This window comes from Drosophila busckii, chromosome 3R, assembly GCF_011750605.1.
Source record: "Drosophila busckii strain San Diego stock center, stock number 13000-0081.31 chromosome 3R, ASM1175060v1, whole genome shotgun sequence".
NCBI lineage: Eukaryota > Metazoa > Arthropoda > Insecta > Diptera > Drosophilidae > Drosophila > Drosophila busckii.
The window spans coordinates 5,419,923-5,441,352 of record NC_046607.1 but is presented as its reverse complement, the minus strand read 5'-3'; the positions used below and the strand labels follow the sequence as shown (position 1 = coordinate 5,441,352).

At 41.4% G+C, this 21,430-nt stretch overlaps 1 protein-coding gene across 1 annotated transcript; it reads left to right on the top strand.

Annotated features, from left to right (window-relative positions):
- Nucleotides 1–2,447: 2,447 nt before the first annotated feature.
- LOC108602832 lies at nt 2,448–3,771 on the top strand. The gene has a single exon (XM_017991073.1). The coding sequence runs from the start codon at nt 2,531–2,533 to the stop codon at nt 3,725–3,727; it is 1,197 nt and encodes a 398-aa protein (XP_017846562.1). The 5' UTR covers nt 2,448–2,530; the 3' UTR covers nt 3,728–3,771.
- The last annotated feature ends 17,659 nt before the right edge of the window (nt 3,772–21,430 follow it).

The window sequence follows — 21,430 nt, the reverse complement described above, 5'->3', positions numbered from 1 at the left end:
GTCAGTTAAAGGTAAAGGATTGCATTGAGCGCGGAAATATCGGCAAGTGGAATAAAAGAAATAATTGGAAGTACAGGAAGTGCAACAATGAAAGTCACATTTGAAAGCTAATTGAAAATTATTTAATTATACAATTTAATTCAATCACATTGCAATAATGTCAAAGTAAATAAAAAGTTGCTTGAATATTTATTACTATAAAATGACTATTAAATGCATTCTTTGTTTGCTTAATAAACTGTTGACAGCAGCATATAAATAAAATTAAATATGATTGTGGAGCACTTCAAAGTTTAATGAATTATTATACTGCATTATAGTAGAGTTTGATATTAGAGAGTTAAATTCGAAAGCAGATAGTTAATTCTTTTAGCTTATAAAGTGCGCATTGCTTGGCTAACAATTTCCCAATATTGCTGCGTCCCCCACTAAAGAAGCTAAAGCAGCAGCTGACACAGCTGCTGACCCCCAATCACAATGTAAATGGCAACCCAACCCCACTTGGTGCCGCCTGGCTTGCCACGCTCATCCACAAGATTTATGTATCTCAAATATGTGCCTGCATCTGTGTGTGTGTGTGTGTGTGTGTGTGTGAGTGCGAATACAAATGCCTATGCAGCTGGCAGCTGTAGGGCAGCAAAAATGGCCGTGACTACTTCGATTACTCCGGCTACGGCGATGGCGACGGCGATGGCGACGGCGATGGCGACTAGGAGTCCAACAACAAACGATGACTACGTTGAATGCAGTCCAGTGCCAGCAATCCAGCATTCAGGCACATCTGTAACTGTATCTGCAAATAAGCAAGGGGGGCAAGAGGGGCAACGGTTTGTTGTTGTTGTTATTGTGCCGCGCCTTTTTAAATTTACGTGCGGCAAATGCAACATACTTCACTTACGGAATTTGCGTTAATGTTGCATTTGCAGACCACTTCAGTTGGTCGTCGGCCTGCCCTGCCCTGGACTGAACCAAACCGAAGTGAACCGCTTGTGCTTTCAGTTTGCATTTGCATGCCGCATGGCCCGCCAACGCATCAACGTGTCTGCTGGATGTGCTGGAGCAGTGAAGGATGAGGGGCAAGTGTGGCAGGCATGAATGCGAATGCGAATGCGAATGCGTTGGGCACAAGTGCAGCGGCATTGGCTTTATACTATGAGAGTGCATGTTGCCTATTGCTATTGTTGCTCTTGTGTTTGTTGTTGTTGCTGTCGTTGCTGGAATGTTTTTCTCTCTTTTTTTTTGTTGTTGTTTAGTTGTTGCTGCTTTTTTGCGCTGCATCTGCAGGCCCAACGTCAGCTACAAGGTACATTTTGTGTCGGTGTCTGTTGCCATTGCAGATGCAGACGCAGTTGCAGTCAGTGTGGCTCCAACCAGCCCCCTCAGCACCCCCCGCTCCTCCTCCCTGCACTCCCTACTATGCGTATGTGTGTGTGTGTGTATTTGAAATGTATGTACGTCCGTACGCAAATGCAGCCATGATTTATGATCTGAAACAATATTGAGCGTCCGAAAATTTATGGAGTGCTCCGCTTTTGCAAATAAAACGAAATAAAATTTTGTCAGTTGTATTTTTCGTTTCAATATTTTTCCTTCACATGCTGTCCAGTTGTTGCTGTACACACACACCCAAACACACACACATGCATACACATATATATACTATATATCGTTGTCATTGTTTTTCATCTGCCTTTGACTTCCAAACGAACCATTCATCCTTCTGAGACCAAAGGCATTTCGCTCTCAATTTATTTGATTTCCATGTGCAGAGCGTTATACATATGTATATAAGAATTGTTGTGGGTGTCTACCGTAGTATTTATTTGCACATCTAATGGTTGCTAAATATTTAAACTGAACACAAGTGAATGCTGGCAAATTAGAAATTACACTTATTGAGCTTGTTTCGATTTTCAATCGAATTGATAATATTGAGTATGCAAAATTTATTAGAGTGTAGAGGAGAGCAGATTAGAATTAGTTGCTAACATATGCAAAGCACTAAAAAATAAGCAAAAATTGCTTTGGTCACATTGTTGCGTCAACTAAACTTTAAAGCTGCCCAAAGCAAACTTATATAATAATATAGATTTAAATATATTGCAGTAAATTCTAATTCGATTCTGTTTTGCATAAAGATGCCTTTAATACTTTTGATTCGTTTCAAAATCAAGTAAGACATTGGTTAGGTGCATATGTTTGTATTCAAGTAGTCAGAGATTAAACTTTCATTAAGCCAAAATATAATTGTATGTACTTAAGTTTATAATAAAACTTGCTTGGAATTCATAGACATTGTTTGAATGAGAAACGTTTACCAAAAATGAAATGCTAATTGAACTAGGACTAACTTGGCTAAAAATTGTTCATTGGTTCATTAGCTACTTGGTTAGTTACTTGGCAACCCTTTTTTTGAAATGACATTTAATGACAGCAGCAATGATCAGGCAGTTTTCGTTTCAGTGAAACTAATTGAACCGTCAAGTAATTTAATCTAAAAAGAAAAATAATAAAGTACAAACTTGCAAAAATGCCATTGGAGTCGCTAATCATTTCGCTGGATCCTGAAAGCAAAAACATCAACGTATTGCTGGTGCACCTCGACGAGCAGGAGAAGAAGCAATGCATCAAAGTGACTGAGGACGGACTGCGCTGGCTGCAGGCGAACTATGAACAGTTTGTGCCGCTGGACGATTACGTCACGCTGTTGTCCGGATCGGCGCCAGCTTTTGTTAAAGTAAATGAGCGCGCAACGCTGCTGAAGCTCAATCCGCTGAGCATTGAGCAGCAGCCGCTGGAGGAGCAGATCTCAGCTGTAGCAATCAAGCCGCTGCCATGCCAACTCACTGAGGCAATGTCCTTCAAACTGCGCTGCAATCACTGCAACCTGGACCTGGTCAGCCAACGCAGCTTCAGCTGCATTAGACCCGTGCCCAAGCATAGCATGCAGCCCAACAAGGTGTTCTTCAGCGAGAACATGCGTCCGCTCTATCCCAGCCAGCTCTACTATGGCCTCAACTTTATTGTAGTCAATGCCTGCGTGCTCGACAGCGGCTACAAGCGTTGCAACGAGCGCATCCACTGCAATCGCTGCTTGCAGCAATTGGGTGAGCTGCTGCAGTTCCAGCCGTCCGCGCTGCTCTTCGTGGACACCATTTGTATATCAAATATTCGGCATTTGGATTTGCGCATGCGTAAATATATCGAGTGTCCTTTGCAGAGATTGTTCAGGCCGCTGTCAGCGACGCAGTTGCTGCTGCGCTTGCTGCAGAACGCCACGCCCAATGGCCCAGATCAGCTGCGCATCTTTCTCAAAACGGTCGATGAGTATGGCCAGCTGCAGTACATGCTGCTGCGTGTGGACAACAGGCTGCGGCATCTGCTACGTCCCAAGCTTTCGCACAGCGAACGCCGCGAGCTGCTCAAGGAGAAGAACAAAGCCTTGGAGCAGGCCACACAACTAATGCATGTGATCAATGTGAAGAGTTTATTGGCTCGCTGCATTCGATACAATTATTTTCGCAATGACGAACAGCTGTCGGCCCATGATGAGATGATACAAGAGTGGCGCAAAGTGGGGATTCCCATGCTGCGCATTGCCCATGACATGATGATGACGCTGAATCGCGAGCTGCAGTCCAACATGTATTGGGTGCCCGAGCTGGAGCATCCACTGCCAGCTAAGACAGATGGACGACTCAGCTACATTATCTACAGCAAGAATTAAAAATCTAAAAATTCAGACACTTTTCTACTTCAACTCTATTCAACTTTCAACTCTGAAACATAAATATATTGATGCTTAGTATGAGAAACTATAGTTTCTATATATATAAGTTTCTGCTGCTGCTATCTGACTGTTCCAATTGAGTGGGGATTGTTAGGCATGTGTATCGAAAATTGTTTGCAACTGACAACAACTGCTATAAAGGAGGAGGATAACACGCACATTTATCATGCTACGCATGCTGTGTCTGCTCTCTGGCAATCGATTTGTGTTCGATTTGAGCCTTATCAGCAACTGCTGCATGCTGCTTGTTGGTTGATGGTTGAGTTGAGAGTTAGGGTGGCACAGAATATTTTTGGGGGCATAGAGAACGTCTCAGCAGCAGGCAGAATTGAATGCCGTTACGCCAGTCCAAAATGGCAGCAATATCAAGGCACACTTCCTGCTGCTGCTGCCACAGGACATGAGCCAGACTGTGTTGCTGTGTGTGTGTGTCTGTGTGTGAAAACTGGATTACTGGCATATCTATCAACAGCAGCACTGCAGCATTTGAATATATCCAAGCAGTTGCAGCCATATGCCAGCTGATGGACGCCATTTTGTTCTGGATGCTCAAAACATGCGGCTGGAGCTGAGTTAGACAATCTATTTTTGTTAGTTTTTATTTAAGAAACGCACGTGACTTTTGTTAAGATTTCTATAAACAACTCGAAAGTCGCTACTGCAGTGATTAGACTCGTTTGCTGTTTGCCTTGATGTATCAATCGAAGCTAATATTAATTTCAAAACCACTTAGTTCTCCTCCTTTTTTTATGCGTTGCATGCCACACTTGCTGCCGCTGTCTGCGCATCCTGTTTGCTGGGCCATAAATCATGCGAGCAGGCAAAATATTCGCCAGGCTTAAGAAGCAAGAGCATGAAAATTATGTTTTGCTCCAGATACGAGCGATATGTGTCCTCGAGCCAGGCAGGGACTGCAGGCTGGCAGGCATGCGAAAATTCACGTAGAGTGCGTACTCTAGTTTTGCATATGCAGAGGATGTCGTATCATAAAAACAGACAGGACAACGCACCAAAAAATATTTACAAAAAAATTACACTTAAGCGTGCTCGTTTTTATCTTTTTTTTCGTTTGTCTTTCATATGCATGCGGTGCATAAGATTTATGATGATGCAAACGCAGCTCGACAAAGTTGAAACAGCAGGACCAAAATAAAAAAACAATAATAGTAACCAGCAATTAACAAAAAAAAACAAACTGTAGTTGGTTGCTTGGCGGCTTGAGTGCGCCGCGGTAGGCAATTAAAAGTCACGACGATAAAGCCAACAAAAGTGCAATTCATACATCGTTAAGTGAGATTTCTTCACGCCAGCAGCACTTGCTGCTAATTTATTATTAATTGAATCGAACAGGGGAAGCAGCAACTGAAAACTGTGTGTGACAGCGCCCGCTATGTAATGCGAGTTTTATGTTCTATTTATGTTGTGCAAACGATGCCCCATAATCGTAAAAATATCAAAACAAATCGTTAAAATCGATCGTCAATGCCGCCGCCGCCAACGACATTCAAACTCCGATTCAGATTCACATTCACATTCACTCAATGCAGACGACCGGCAACAGCTTCATTTGTGGAGTTTGTACAAGTTTTTGGGGAGCCGGCGTTATCTATATGAAGTGGGAGCGGGAGCGGGAGTAGGACGACGACGCGTGTCAATTGAGTTGCTCTTGCTGCCTGCCGCGCATATTTGTATTCGATATTCGAAAGTATTTGTTTGAATGCGTGTGCGTGCGCCCACATTGGCAGCCAGGCTCATAAATTTAAAGACTTAATTAAGTTGGCATCACTTGAAAATTGTTTGAAATTTTTATGTTTGTCGAGCGTCGTGTGTTTGGCTTACATTCTATACACAGATAATAATTGTAAGAGCCCATTATTGAATTTATATTGATTTATAATGACTCAAGTGAGCTGCAGCAGCCGCTTGAACAAATTGTTAATCAATATACAGTGCATATAGATAATGCACATTATTCTTTACATAATTGACATTGAAAATAAGTAAAGGTTATGCATAAATCAACAGACTAAACAGACTAAGCTACTTAACGCACACTTTTTTATCTCCTCAGTTTATTTTTTATGTAGCAACTATTTTCAAAATAAATAATTAAACAATGCGCGCGTTTGGAAAGTGAAAATCATGAAAAGTTTGTGCATCAACAGATTTGTTTGTTTGTTTAGCTATTTGGAATTGGAAAATCTTCAATAACAAAAAACAAATGTGAAAATATTCGCAGCATGCACGAAAAACACGCAACTCTCTATGTGCCGCCCCAGACTCGCCCATAGACAAAATGGTGAGACGAAGTGTAGACCAAGTGGCTCTGCTCTGGCTTTAGCTTCAGAGCAGGCGAGGTGCTACACGATATGTGGCTTGGAGATGGCGTTTATTTATCCAAAGGGGGGCCACATGCCCCGCTATTTGTTTTTATAGACTCATTTTATGTGCTCCACACACACACACAAACACACACACACACATATAGTGGAGCATTTGTTTATTTGCCGCCAGCGAGTTCAATTGCTCAACACTTGTTGAGATCGCAACAATGTTTACGAGAATGCGAATGCGACTAAGCAGGAGAGCATGTCCATTTGGCCGGACATGCTGCACACATAATAACCATAATAATAAAGAATTAACTTGCTCATTACTCGACGGAACACAACAGGCCAGCCCAGCTCAGCTCAGTTCAGGCCACACAAAAGGATTGGCATTGAAACTCTAGCTGAGACTTTAGCTATGGCTTTGCCACTGTCTCTGTCTCTGGGCCACACACAAAAGCATCATAAAGACATCATAACTCACAGCTTGCTGAAAGGATAATGCGCGCTAGGACACCAACACCGACACCGACACGCACTACATAACATCGCTCGGCTCGGCTTGGCTTGGCTTGGGCGCTATAATTAAGCAGTTTTCTATGCAAAATTAGAACAAAGTCAGTGCTCAGTGTTCAGTGCTCAGGTAGAGACACTGGGCTTTGGCTAAATTAAAATCCCCCTCTGTGCACGGCAAGTGCCCAAGACTTTGTCACACACATTAAAACCCACAACTAACTGCAACTTTTGCTGAAAACAAAGAAAGGATGTTCGGCTCAAGGGTTGAGACTCTCGCACAACTCTCGAAGACAAACTTTGCGCAATGGCAACTCAAGTTGGCCCACAGCTGAGCCGCGCCCCTTCGGCTCAATTGCAATTACGGCAAATTACTTTATTACATCCGTAATTGTGTGACCATCGAGCGTGCCATTTTTTGGGCACTGAAATTAGTGTTGCGCCACAAGTGGTTGCCCCCACCCACTCGCCCGCTGTCCATCCATGTCCCAGCACTCTGCATCACTAGTTAATATTAAGTGCTCATATTTTTTATCAAGCACAAACGCCGCCGGCAACTCAAACGCAAGTTGCTTGGCAGATGTTGCTGTTGTTAGATAAACATAAATTTGAGTGTGAATATTTGTATTAAAATTTACAAATACTTACGGCATATTGCCACACTGGCTTTAACTTTTCTTAATTCTTTTGCATTTGTCATTTGAGTTTTGATTAATGTTAATTAAATCACACAGTTCATAAATTCTCGTAGCTTCAGAGTCAATATTGGTCTTAATTTATATGCTACAAATTTATTCATATTAAAAACAATCATAAAATTACTAAGAAGTGAAATGTTTATGCTTAAAAATACTTCAAAATTTTGTATAAAAAATTGTCTTTTGAATTTTTTACAATTCTTTTCCTAAAATACAACTAGCCCATAGCGTATAATAATTAAAATATATGCAATGTTTATAAAATATTAAGTGTTTTAGTCTTAAGCATTAAAAGCTGCAGCAATATGTTGGCTACATATATTTTACTTTTAATATATTTAATTTAATTATTTGAATTCAAAAACACTTTCTATTCTTTTGCTTATGTTATGTTTAATGTGTTCTGCCTGCACAAATAAATCTAAGAGATCATAAATCAACTTTGCCTACAGTTAATATAATATATTAAGTTACATAAAACTTAAGCGTAATTAGATTTATCATTTCAATTTCGTACATATTTTTTTAGATTTGTGTGCGATCAAACTTGATTGAATAATTTTGGCAATAGAATTAGAGTTAATTATGATCGCAAGATCCAGTCAGTTCACTTTGCTGACGTCACACAGCTGTGCAAATTTGAGTAACAATAATAACAACTGGCTGGCCTGGTCTGCGTGGTGTTGGCCCAGAACACGCGCCAAAACTCGCTGCGGATCCAGCACGCAAACTCGAGCTCTCTCGCGGCTCCGGGCTCCGGCCATATTTATTTATGATGTAAACAAACCATTAAGCGGGAGAATTACGAGCGCAGTCGCAGTCTCAGTCTCTGCCTGGCAATGCGGGCCGCGCGGCAACAGCGCTGCAGCAGCGTTGGTAGCAGTGGCAGCAACAGCAGCAGCGGCTGTGGCAGCGTCATATAAATCACGCACACGCGCACAAATTTACGATGCTGCTATCTCTCTTGCTTGCAATGCGTTGAGGCCAGTCGGGAATGGTTTATTGCTGGCAATTTCACTGCGCACTCTCTCTGAGCGAGCGAACGAGCGAGTGAGTGAGTGAGTGAGAGCGCGACAGAGAGGGAGAGCAGCTGTTTCTGTGTCAAGCATATGCTGAAGCATTCCGAGTGTGGTTGTTGTTGTTGCCTGCCAGAAAGAAAGGGCAGTCATTAAGCAGGAGTGAGCGCGGCGGCCATTTAGTCTCCGCCCACATGCAGTGTTGGTAAGCGTTGCACGCAAACGTTGCCTAAGCGAAATACTCCAACTTTGCTTTGAGGACTCGACTGCACTGCGAGTCCTTTGACGTTGCCCAGCACTGCGCTAATGAGAAACCTGTTAGAGGAGCGCGCCAGAAACTGGTTCAGAGCACCGTCGAATTTACGACTACACGTGGCTTTCATTGAGAAACCAAAGCAAACCGTTTCAGCGGCGCACTGGGCAAATTGTTTTGTTTATGGGCGTTTACATTTTCCCGAAATTTACGAGCTCTTGAGTTTGCACTCGAGTCAAGTTTTGAGCCAAAATTGTGTGTTTGAGTGAATTGCGTTTGCAGAGTTTTAGCCACGAGTGCATTTGTTGCTCTTGTTGTTGTTGCTGTTGGCAATTACACTTGATGTTGTATTTGAACTTGAAAATTGCTTTATTAATCATTAAGGAATAAGCGCGACTATTAGCAGTCATTAATCATCTCAGGCGGCAGCAGTAAGTGTAAAGCGCTTACAACGAGCATCGTGAATAACAAAATATAGAACAGATGCTTAAGGATAAGACTACTAATTGGCATAGACTAATGTCAGTTATTAATAAAGTGTATATAGATATATGCATTTATTTTTCATTTAAGTATTTAAATATTGCACAATATTTGTTTATTCATAGCTTGCCTTCATTACTAAGACAAAAAATAATTATTCGTGGCAAGAGTTACGAACGATTTTGTTTTTAATCTGAAATTGTTAGTCGAGTTAGCTATTAATAATATGCGCCAAAAACATTTGCATAAATTTTGTTTTAGTAGAAAATTAATTTTTAATTAAAACTTAACTTAAAGAGCATACAATGCTCAATATTTTTACATAAAATATGCAGAGTTTAACATTGATAATAGCCAAGCTATGAACTAAATAGTAAGCAATGAAGTCGAATTTTTTTAAAGATCTTTTTACAAGGCTGTATGTATGCAAAAAAATCTGATTCAATTGTTCTAAAACATTTTGTGTGGGCGCGGCAAATAGAATGCAAATGAATATAAACATGTGTGCTTTTAAAAATTATTTAGCCTAGTTATGAACAAAAGATTAAACAAACAATATAACTTTCTGTAAAACATACATTTTTGATAAGCTATAACTCAGCGACATGGCGTCCGATTACAAAGTTTTAAGCCTTGTTTGACTCGTGAGATACATTTGAATTAAACTGCATTGAAACATAAAAAATTACTAATTTATTAATTAATATTTTGACTTAGAGTACAACAAAACCAACAAAATTTAAAAGTTGTAATGATGCAACTTTATTTTTAGAATAATTGCGAGCAAAAAACAGCAAGAATCGGATGATTTTTGACCAGGATATGACTAAAAATTTTATGCTGCAGACTCGCGTTTTGTTTAATTTCAGACTTTGAGTGTTATAACTCAGCGGCATGTCGTGGATATATCATATATTTGCGCGTCAACCAAATCAAATCGGATTTAGTTGTATCATTTTGATGGCGCAAACTGCAGCATTTGCAATTATTGTACTAGGAATTGAACTATAAGTTTAACTTCTTTGTTGCCATGTTGGCTATGCACACGAAATTAATCTTATTACGAGCCAGTTGAGTGTGAAATCGCCCCGGCAGTCAGACAAACAGTGTGACCACCAACCAAGGCAGGCAACCACATGAGCAGACAACTCGAATTTATAAACTTGCCCATAAAACTTGAACATGACCAGCAAGGAAAACGCAACTGCAGCCACAGAGCTGCACACACAGCGGCGAGGCTGGAAAAATAACACTCTAGCTCTCAAGCTAGGCTGCAGTTTATGAAGAAAAACCACTTGAAATGAAAAATAGAAAACATAAGACGCACACATACGCACCAAGGAGAAGAAGGCCAAGAAGTTTGCCATGAGTGTGAGCTCAAGCGAAAGCCGAAGCAACCGCAAGGAGCAAAGTTTTCATTTTGGGCTATGAGGCAAATGTTGCGGGCGGTGGTGTGTGTGTGTGTGTGTGTTGTGTCTCTCAGTGTGTGACAAACTATCTTAATGGCTTTTCGCAGCTTGGCGGCTGTTAAATGCGAATTTAATTAATTGGACACTTAAGTTAACGACATTTCTTTGCGCGCTTTTGCTCGTTTGACTGACTCTCCGACTGCACACGGCGACAATTTTGATTAATTGGCCAGCGGCGCATGCGGACTCCACAGGCAGCAAGTAAACTGAGCTCTGCCAAGGTGTTGGATGCTGGTTGGCTTTAATTAATGGCCACGAACAGTGCCAAGACTCGCGCCTTCTGGCCAAGAAAAATGGCGTCGCCTTAAGCTGACAAAACAAAAAAAACTCAAAGATAAACAACAAATAAAATTGAATAAAACTAAAAGAAAATTTAAGTTTTACATATTTTGCATGCTTTAATATAAACTTTTAAGCAAACAAAAACTGCTTTGAATTTTCATTGCCATAAGCCAAGTCGACTCGACTCGACTGCTAAGTCGACGCACATTCATTAATTTAGTGCAGTTGTTGCTCACACAAAACAAAAATTTTTTAAATTGTTTTGTAGTTTAATGCGAAACGCAGTTTAATTTATGTACTCACAAGAAGCTGAGTTTTCTTGCGGGAATGACCAAGACCAAGAGCAGCAAGTCGAGAGAGCTCCCTAAAGTAGTGGCTGGGCTGGTGTGGTGGCTGCAACAAAAGTTTGCAAGCCAAGTCCAAAGTTAAACAGTTGCCAGTTTGCTGAATTTATTTTGCGGCAAGACAATTTATATGCGCTCGTGTGTTTAAATGTGAGCGCCGCTTATCAAATAATTGCCGCCCATGCGAATGCTGCACAATTAAGCGGTAAAGGGCTAACTCAGAGGCCGCCAACTGGCACCCACACTGACCACTGACTGACCCTTACAACATTTTTTTGCCAGCTTGCTTGTTGCGCTGGCAAACGCTTTTTTAATATGCTTCCATTTTTTGAGCTTATCTTTATTGTGCCGTTTAGTGGGGGCAGAGCGTAAGAATGATGTTCATTTTAATATTTGAATTTATGTGTTTATTAAACACGAGTATGTGGCAAGTAAAAAATGCACACACGAATTAGCGCGAAAGTTGTCTAGAGTTGATTAAGGCATGATAAATGCCTGGCAACCTGATCTCTGTTGCCGGCGGGGCCAAAAGCCGCAGTGCTGCTGGTCAGCTGCAATTGATCATTCTGCAGCTCGTGTGCAGTCGCTGCAACCTGATGCCACTTGGCAAGGTTCAAGCGTGCCACAGACGCTGCTGCAGACCAGTTTGTCGCCGAGTCGCGAGTCCGAGGCTTCGTAGAAGCGCTCAAAATGCCGGGCAGAGGGTCCAGTCCAGAGCGCGGCCATCTTTGTGGAGCAGAGAGACCGAGATCCAAGGTGTGTCACAGCTCTTTTTTGTTGCACATTTGTCAGAAATTAATCATGCCCCAGGCAGGCTCCGGGCTAAGCAGCAAACACATTCTTAGCATTTTGATAAATTAGTCGAGCATGGCAAGCAAGGTGCGAGCCGCGATCTTAACACGACTCCAAAACGCAATTAAATGCGAACAAAAACACACGACTTTGGTGGCGTAATTAATTTTCATTAAAATGCAGCCAGCCCCAGCCCCTGCCCCAGCCCCGAGAGCAAGACAGAGAATCAAATCAGACGTTATGGCTGATTGGTACATGAGTTACTCGACTATTTACATGAGTGCTAAATACTAGACGAATGCATAAATCGATTGACATTAATTGATATTCTTATCGGCCATCGATGCGAGCTGGCGATTAGTCAGCGCACTCGGCTCAAACCACTTTCGATTTGACAGCCGCGACAGACAGGTGACAAGCCATAACTCAGGCTTCAACTGAAATATGCTAAGCGATCCTTGGCATGTCCGCTTGCAGCTACAGTGGACAGTCGCTAAATGAGAGTGGTTAGCTTTAGTCTCAAATATATATATCTAATTTTATATATATTTATTGAATGGATTTAATTTACTTACCATAAATTGTATTGTAGGTAAACTTAAGCCCTTTAACTTCTTCTCTACACTGAACTTAATGCTATTGACAGCTCGATCACTTGCTCGATCTCTATCTTCCAACTAGGAAGGTCTTACTATTTACATTTTGAAATTGACTTAACGTTCAGATCTTTAGTACGCAATTTAACTGTAACTGTATGCCAGACACGAAACTGTTGCAGTAGCACCAACTTGGCTGGAATTCGAGTTGCAGACTTAACTTGCTGCTTGGCATCCGCGTCATCAGCTGAGAAGGTCTTGACGCTGAGCCCGAACATAATTGATGATATTGTCTTTTAATTCGTTGCACTCAACGTGACTTGCCTGTCGATGCGGACAAGCGATTGGCAATTTGCATGCCGGGCAGCGACTGTAATAAAGATATTTTTAATAATGAGACACAAAACTAAGCGATGTATTGGCTTTTAGATCAAAACAGTGCGCAGTTCGCTTTAAATCTTTCGATTCGTTGCGCTGCCACAAAGTGTTTGGGAAAAATCGAAATGAAAGGCAAAGGCGGTAAAAGGGGATTTGGAAAAAGGATTTCACCTTTGGAGCGCAAAACAAATTAGAGATTTCAAATGTAATTTACGACCAAAATGGTTGATCTATGATGGGTATTAAGGGTTTTCTCCATGGCGGCGTTGCTGGCATAAGACGAGGGTGGAAATGAGCACACACACACACATAAATAACACACACACACAGACACACCTTTCATATGAGTATAAGTGCTAATGTGAGCGCAGTTCTTTGTACTCTGCTCTGCCAGCAAGCAAATAGCAGAGTCTGTATTTTGATTTTAATTTTATTTTCTCATATTATATATACATATATATATATATTTGTACAAATAAGCAATGCGAACGCGCCAAAAGCCACCCGGTCGCCATGCAACGCATTTATCTTGTTTGCAACGTCTGCTTAAACCAAAGCAGCGAGTGTACTGCATAAAGAAATCTGCAGCAAACCGGCTAAATAAATCAGCGCACGATTGCTGTTGCAATGTTGCACACACACATACATACATATACACACACTCAAAAGTTGATACTCTCTCGTATGTCAAGTGTATTTTTTTGTACCTCTTCAGCTGACCCCGCAACTCTTTCACTCTTGGCATCTTTGGCTTTCTTCTGATAATTCTTCGTTTTTAACAGGCATCCTTAGCGCCAAGATTTATGACATTTTAGTTGGCAACGTCCACTTATCTTATCGAAATGTTGGCATCGCACTTTACGTCTAAAGCGCAGCGACCAGCGACGCCTCTCTGCCCCCACCCCGCGTATCCTCGAGCTGCTCTTGAACTGAATATTTTCGTCATAACCTCACTGGGACAAATCTGCTTTATTGCCTCACCACAGGTCAGGCGAGCTCTCATTGTTTAATAACAAAATTAATGCCACTACCTGTGTGGCAAGTAAAAGTGACCTAATAATGCGTCATGAAAGTGAAACAATAATAACTAAAACAGTCTGTTCAAGGTCAATAATTAATGTCCTTGCAGGTGTTGAATTGAACAGAAGGTCAACATTTGTCTCTAGCATTGTCTAAATCTAGAAACAAACAAACAAAATTACCATTAAAATATTAAAACATTAGCAGCAATTTTATAATTATAAGCTGCAACTTTTATTGTTGCTTTATTTCCAATTGACAGCTAAATTCAAAACTGCTGCTTATATGCGAATTTTATTTTTTTTTGTAAACCCAACAGCAGAAGGGCTGATTTAAATTTGAATTCAGCACATGTATTGACGTTGATTTATTTATGCTTAGGACATATATCTACGATTTTTACGTATGCTACAAATACCAGAACGCCCACAATGAATAAACTTTTGCAATTTCAAATAATCGCAGGCGCCATAATGAGGCCTGCGAGCACACGCATACAAAGAATATAGAAAGGGGAGTTGAAGTTGAAGCAGAGAGAGGGTGAGACCCCACTAAGAGGCGCACGGGACCTAAACAAAGCCAATGCGTATCCGGGACGGGCCACAGCCGCAGCAAAAGAAAAGAAAAAGTTTCTTATTGCCAAAACTGCCAAAATCAGTCGCCCAGACCCACAACCTAACACAGAATGCCTCCACTTTGCCGCACTCCACAGGCTCTGGCTCCAGCTCTGGCTCTGGCTCTGGCTCTGTGGTGGCAAAGCCGACAGCAGCAGCGGCGGCGGCAGCGGCAGCAGCCAAGACGACGCGGCGATAGCATGAGGGATTACAGCGCGTGATTTATATGGGATTCAGAAGAAATATGGGCGAAATGTGTCGGCAATTTTTATTGGACATTTTAAAAAGCAAGTAAGATGTTCTACGCGCGCTCTACACACATTTGCCCTCAGCTTCGTCTTCGCCGTTGGCCGCCCAACGTTGTTGCTGCCACCCCGCTGCTAATGTTGCGCTGTTTGGTGTTGTTGTTGCCACCGCTCCTGGGAATAAGAAATAAGGAACTGCGGCAAAGAAAGTTGCCGCCTGTCTCTCTCTCTCTCTCCCACTCTCTCTGTATGTTGGCCACATATTTTCCTTAGCTGCTTCAACAGCTGCTGCCGCAGCATTTTTCCCACTTGATTTTCCCGTGCGTAGTTAGTAAGGAAGTCGCGTTCGCGTCCGCGTCCATTTCTCGTTCGCAGCCAGCGAATATTTATGATCACCCCCGCCTCACCGCCCCGCCCCATCTTGTGGCAGTGGCAGTGGCCAACAGCAGCTCTCTCGCTAGCCGGTAGCAAAAGTTTGCCCAAACTTTGGCATTTTCAGCGGTTTTGCATTAATTTAAATTTCGAATGCAAATGAGCCAATTTTACTGAGTGCCACGTTCTTGGGCAACCAAAAAGAAGCTGCTCCTGATGCTGCTGCACGCGCAGATCCAAGCCCTCAGCTGCAACCCTTCGTACGAATAAAAAACAGAGGCCAATTGCCTACTTGACAAATTGCACAAATCCTTGCGATCCTCACTGCCTTCAACTTCACGACATGAATTTTCGTGCGAATTGTGACGCCGCGGCGAGCGAATGGCGTCAAAATGATTTAGTCTGCGCCCAGTGGTAGTGCAATTGTTAATGCGCTACTTAATTTAATCGCTACTGGTAGCTACCAGCCCACCCGGCTACCAGCTACCAGCTCCTGCTGAAGTCAACACACGAGGCGGACTAACAATGTTCCTTGTATTTTGTGAATTATTATCGCGTTTTTATTTTGTCTTTCTTTGTCGTAGCTTACATTGCAAATTTGCGACTCGCGGCACGTTGTAATGGAAATTAATTAGCCAAGTTCAACTTGCAGATGCCAACACACACACACGCACGAAGGCCAACACCATGGCGTCACCTTTATGCGCCACCCGCGGCAACGTTTCATCATTTTTAATTTAGTGGGCGTCTGTGCACCGCTTGGCAAATATTTAATTATTTATATTGTCAACGTGTGAATTAATGAGCCCAATTGTAGTTAAATCCACAGCAGTTTATAGCTCAGAAGAGCGTTGAGAAAGATTTGCGTCTTGGCATATTAAGACGATCTATAAGAACATGTTGTGCATAAATATGTAATTAACATTTATATCAATCAAGAAAAAGAGTAGCTGTTTAATAATAAGCATGTTTGCTATATTACATCAGCGGTATGAAGACTAACGCTGAATTGTCGTTGCATTTGGTCAATAATATTAACTTTTCATAGATGTTTGTTTAATTTCTTAATATAAATGAACAACAATTAGGATAACTTGACGACTGACTATTGAGCAATTTATTTGTGTTGACAAAATATTTATGGAAATTCCAAGCTAAAATATAAATTAATGTAGAACTTTTGCACAATGTTGTAGTAGATTAATAACTAGGAATTATTAGCAGTTCATAGAATACCTTCTTATATTTTTCTTATTCTTCTCGACCATGGACTGTGCCTTCTGCAATTTTTTTATAATGACTAACAATCATTTATATTAAGTCTTCTGGAAAAAACTAAAATTAGGAGACTCAAATAATGGCAGGCAATCAGACTTATTATTTATTTATGCATCAGACTTGGTTTTTATTTTTATAATTTCCATTTCCAGGCAACATAATACATGTTTATTTCAATATTTATAAATAATTGCGCTTGTATTTTAATTTAGATTTTTTAGCTTAGAGCAGTAGCTTAGAGCTTCATTAACATTTACTCAAACTTAAACAATTGAATTTTCAACAAATGCTGTGCCTTAATTATGGAAAATTGCAAGCCAAAATCCATCATCTACATGAGACAGAGAATGGATGGGGTGGGTGGGCGCCTGATGCTGCTGCTGCTGCTAATGTGGCGTTGGAGCTGGCGCTGGCGCCCAGAGGCAAGCGGATGTGTTGCCTGTTTGGCGTGTTGCTACCAACGGCGAATAAATGTACAAACACGCGAGAATAATGTGCGCATATTGTCCAAATTTGTTCTCTATAAATTGTATAAGCACAACGAGCAACTGAAAAAAAAATATAGAAAGTAAATGCGAAATGAAAAATCCCGTTGCTTGTTTAACGCGAAAAGTGCTCGGAGCAAACACAGAAACAATTCAGGATATGCGCGGACTTGAAGAGTGGCTCGGTTTTTACTCACTGGTTGGTTAGTAGGTTGTTGTTTGTTTCATGTGGATATACAACGCTGGTGGTGGTGGTGGTGATGATGGTGGTGGTGGTGTTGGTGGTGCTAAGGCTGATGGTGCTGATGCTGATGCTGCCGAAAGGCAAAAGAACTATGTTTGGCGAGAGATAAAGCAATAAATTCTGTCAGAAATTTAATTTGATAATAAATCTTTGGTTCTAGCGCTACGGAATTTATTTGGTTCGCACTCACGCACACTCACATTTGTCTCTCCACATACAAACAGACATACATATGAATGTATATATGTATATAAATACTTACACACTTATGTTGAAATTCGTGCACATAATAACACACAAAAAGGGCGCAAAAAACGTGCGTGCACGCCAAGGATGAATGAGGATACCGAACATGACACTTATGGATGTTCCACCACACACACACACGCTCAGACTTTGTATCAGGACAGACAAGATTGCTCTTGGCTTTGTTCTCGCTTTATCCCTTTTCAAAAAGTCACCTACACCTTTGTCTGTGTGTGCCTGTGTGTGTGTGTGCTGTATTCTAATCCTATCCAAAGGACCAAAAACCACTCATGCTTTCAACCGCCATTTGGTCTTATCATAAAGAAACTCGCCCCAAGCGCTGATAAGTTTGAAAACTGCTATGATGAAGGTTAATTTCTGACTACAAAAATAAAATGGCTGAGTAAAGTTGAAAAGTCACAGTGAAATATTTAAAATATTATTATTTATTTATACATACTTTTCTGATCTTTGAGACAGTTGTAGTCTACATTTTTTAATGTATTCCAGTAAGCTACTTTAATCCTTAGTACGCATGTAATTTCAAAGAGCAAACTGCTTGTTGTTGTTTGGCTTGCAGTTGGCTTGGCTGACGTTTTGCTGATTCAACAAACAGGGAAAGCAAAAGCTGAAAAACTATTGGCGTCATCGTGTTGTCGGTGGCACAACATTCATCTTACTCGCGCCGGAAGCGCTAGTGGCAACAAAAAAAAGAAAAAACAGAAAAGAACAAACTCAGCAGTGGCTCTGAGCGCTGTTTTTCGTTCCCAATTTAAATAAAAAGGGAATTTCTCATTTTGTATGCTGCAGGAGCAGCAGCAGCAGCTAGGAAGGAGCTGTTGCAGCCGTGGAGACCAGGCCAAGTGACTGATGGTCGCCTCGCTTGTTTCGCAGATTGAATGGAGTACTTCCGGCTTCCGGTCTTTGGGCACACTGGGGTTCAAATGCGAGCGCTGCACTTTCTCGTCTGTGTAAACTGCAATGCGACGTTGCAAGGCAACGAGAGAAAAACTTGACAAATCATGGCGCAAAGCTATGGCCACCCAACACCACTTGGATTGACTTTGAGTTGGCCAAGTTTCCCAACTTGGCAGCAGTGTTTTTGCTTTGCTTTGCTTTGCTTACCGCCAAAGTTTCCGCTGCACACACAATTGGCCAAAAACCAATGCGAATTTAGCTGCAGTTGCTTTTCTATTTTTTCTCCTTGCTATGGTTTTCTTTTTTGCTCTTTTTTGTTTGCTTGGCTGTGGCTCCCTCGCAACTTTGCCTGCTTGCTTGCTTGAAGACTGACCGAACCGCAGACACTTTGTCTGCTGCTCGGCCATAAATCTAAGTGCGCGTTCTCAGCTCGTCCTGCGTCCTGCATGCTGCATGCTGCTGCTGCTGCTGCTGCTGCACACTGCGCGCTATAGTAAATGAAATAATTTCGAAACATGAAAGTGTTGGTGCGCCAGCTGAGAGTAATGTGCCTCGGCTGTTTACCATATTTGTTTTGTTGCTGAACTTTTGCATCCATCAGCGGTTGCCAGTCGACAGCTGGCGGCCATTAAAATGCTGCACAGCCTTAAAGTCCCTCAAAATCCAGGCACAGCAGCCAGCCAGCCTAAGCCGCCAGCCAGAATGTTGAGTTTATTAGCTGCCAAAGCGGAAGCTTATTTACTGATCGCATATCTAAGAGCGCACCTTATTGTCATATTTTGGTGCAGCAGTAACTACTGGTGGCACTCGTGTTGGCTGCCCGCCCGTCTGGGCAGACTGGCTACAGCTGACGCAGGGGGACACAAGGACATAAGGCCACAGCTGTTTGCTGTTGGCTGCACCCAAAAGGATGCCTCTTAATTTATGGCATTGAACTTTTATTGGGTGCATTTCTGTTCATTTGCATGCGTGTATTAAGAATAATGGCCGACTACTAAGCCGGAAGTGTTTCATTTTCAAAAAGTGCCTGAAGCTGTTGCCCATGCAGTAAATATATCCCAGAAGTAAATAGAGCAACCGCACAACAAGGCAAACATTAAAATACTTATGTACGAGATCAAGCTCTAAACTTGCTGCTCAAATCCTCGGCTTAACGTTAATGAGATAATTGTATAAATTCAGAAAATTTTAAATATATTTGAAGAATAGTAAAAGGAAGCGTGTCCCCATAGAGTGTGCAAAGCAGCTTATAAATTGCTTATTATTTATTTGTATGACATACTTAGTAAAGACAGCAACCACTACATCAGTACAAATGTAGTATTGCATACCTAAAAGGGCAGCTGCTTAATATGGACGATCAACCACAAAAATTTGGCCACAACTTGGCCAAATCCTATCGCATTTGCAAAACTTTTGGTTTGCCCTAACAAATGAGCATGTTTGATGATCGTTAACAAAGTCAATTTTATAACATTTTATAGCTGCTAAAAAAATAAGAAGCAGGCGTGCTTTCTATATTAATGTATTATTAATAGTCATTCAGTGTAATTACTAAATGATTAGTAATTAAACTGATTCACTATTAATTGATATTCATTTGATAAGCTTAGCTTTTGTATTAACTTAACTCAACTAATTTTCAGGCATCCATCCACTTATTGTAATCATGAAATTGTTTGTATTTTTTAGATGAACGCGTAAATTCAATAAAACATAAAGAGCAAAAGAAGGACAAACAAAAACAAAACAAAAATATTATGTAGTTGGTCCAGGCCTAGAGCTCTGGTGCATTTTACGCCAGCATGTGACCAGTCGGAGTTGCAAGTGCGTTTATGGTTTGATGATTTACAGTTACAGCCATAAATATTCGCACGGCCAGTGCGCACATTATTCGCGATTTATGCTGCGACGATCATAATTCATGCAAGCAGCACATGTAAAATTTATGCAATTATTAATTTAACACTCACGCAACCACACACACCGACTCCCTGGCACACTGAGCCAACTGATCCAGCATGTTATCAATTGAAGGGAAGGCAGATCTAATCAAAACAACACTAAGCGTTTTAGCAATGCGAAGCAATTTAACGCGACAACCAACAAATGAACTGAACTGACAGAGCGAAGCGTTATCCTTCGGTTTGGGGGCCGCATTGGACTACAGCATGCTTGGAGCGCCATAATTTAAGCGACGAGCAAAAACACTCACGAAAATAATAAATGTCCAATATGTTAGCCCCGGCTGGCAACATGGCTCCCCAGCAAAAGGCAAAAGAAAGCAACAACACCCACACAGCTACACAAAATCGACAGCAGCAGCAGCAGCGGTAGCAACAACAATTGCAAACAGAAAAAAATGTTCATTCATTTGGCATGTGTGAAACAAACAAACAGCAGCTACACTGACTGACAATGGAGTGTGGCTGTTACTCTTCGCTTTGGGTTGGGGCTGGGCTTGGGCTGCGACTCACGCTACCACAGCCCGAGGCTGGAAGTTACTGCCATACTTAATGCAGGCCACCTGCTAGGCTTGCAGCCAAACAGAACAGAACAGAACAGAACAGAACAGAACAGAACGGAGCGTACAGGTTCGAACATGGGCCAGCCAGCATGTCGCTCCATTAATTTGCCATAAAACAGAAGTGGACTAAAATTTGTTTGTAGTTGTTGTTCCGGTGAAAAAAATTACAAATGGTTCCGAGTGCATAAATGATACTCGTTGTGGCCAAAAGCAAAGAGTTAGATTGAGGGCAAGCTGCTTGCTAATTTATGGCCGGCCAACCAGCAACCATTGCTGATGTTCTATAAAAATGACAGGCAGACAGACGACCAAAACATAGAAAATAAATGCATCAAAACAAATTGAATGCTTGTCGATGGCAGCAAAGCTTTCTCAGCATTTATATGTATAGTAGGGAATATTTATATTTGGACTAGTTAAGTCTATAAGATATAATGGATCAAGTTGCTTTAAGCAGCAATAAATTGCACAGAGACTTAGTTACATATCTTAAACTACTTAGGGCTTAGATTGAAAATTAAGATTGAGTATAGAGACAAA

Coding starts and splice junctions, on each gene's coding strand:
- LOC108602832 (XM_017991073.1), top strand. CDS start 2,531: ATGCCATTGGAGTCGCTAATCATTTCGCTGGATCCTGAAAGCAAAAAC.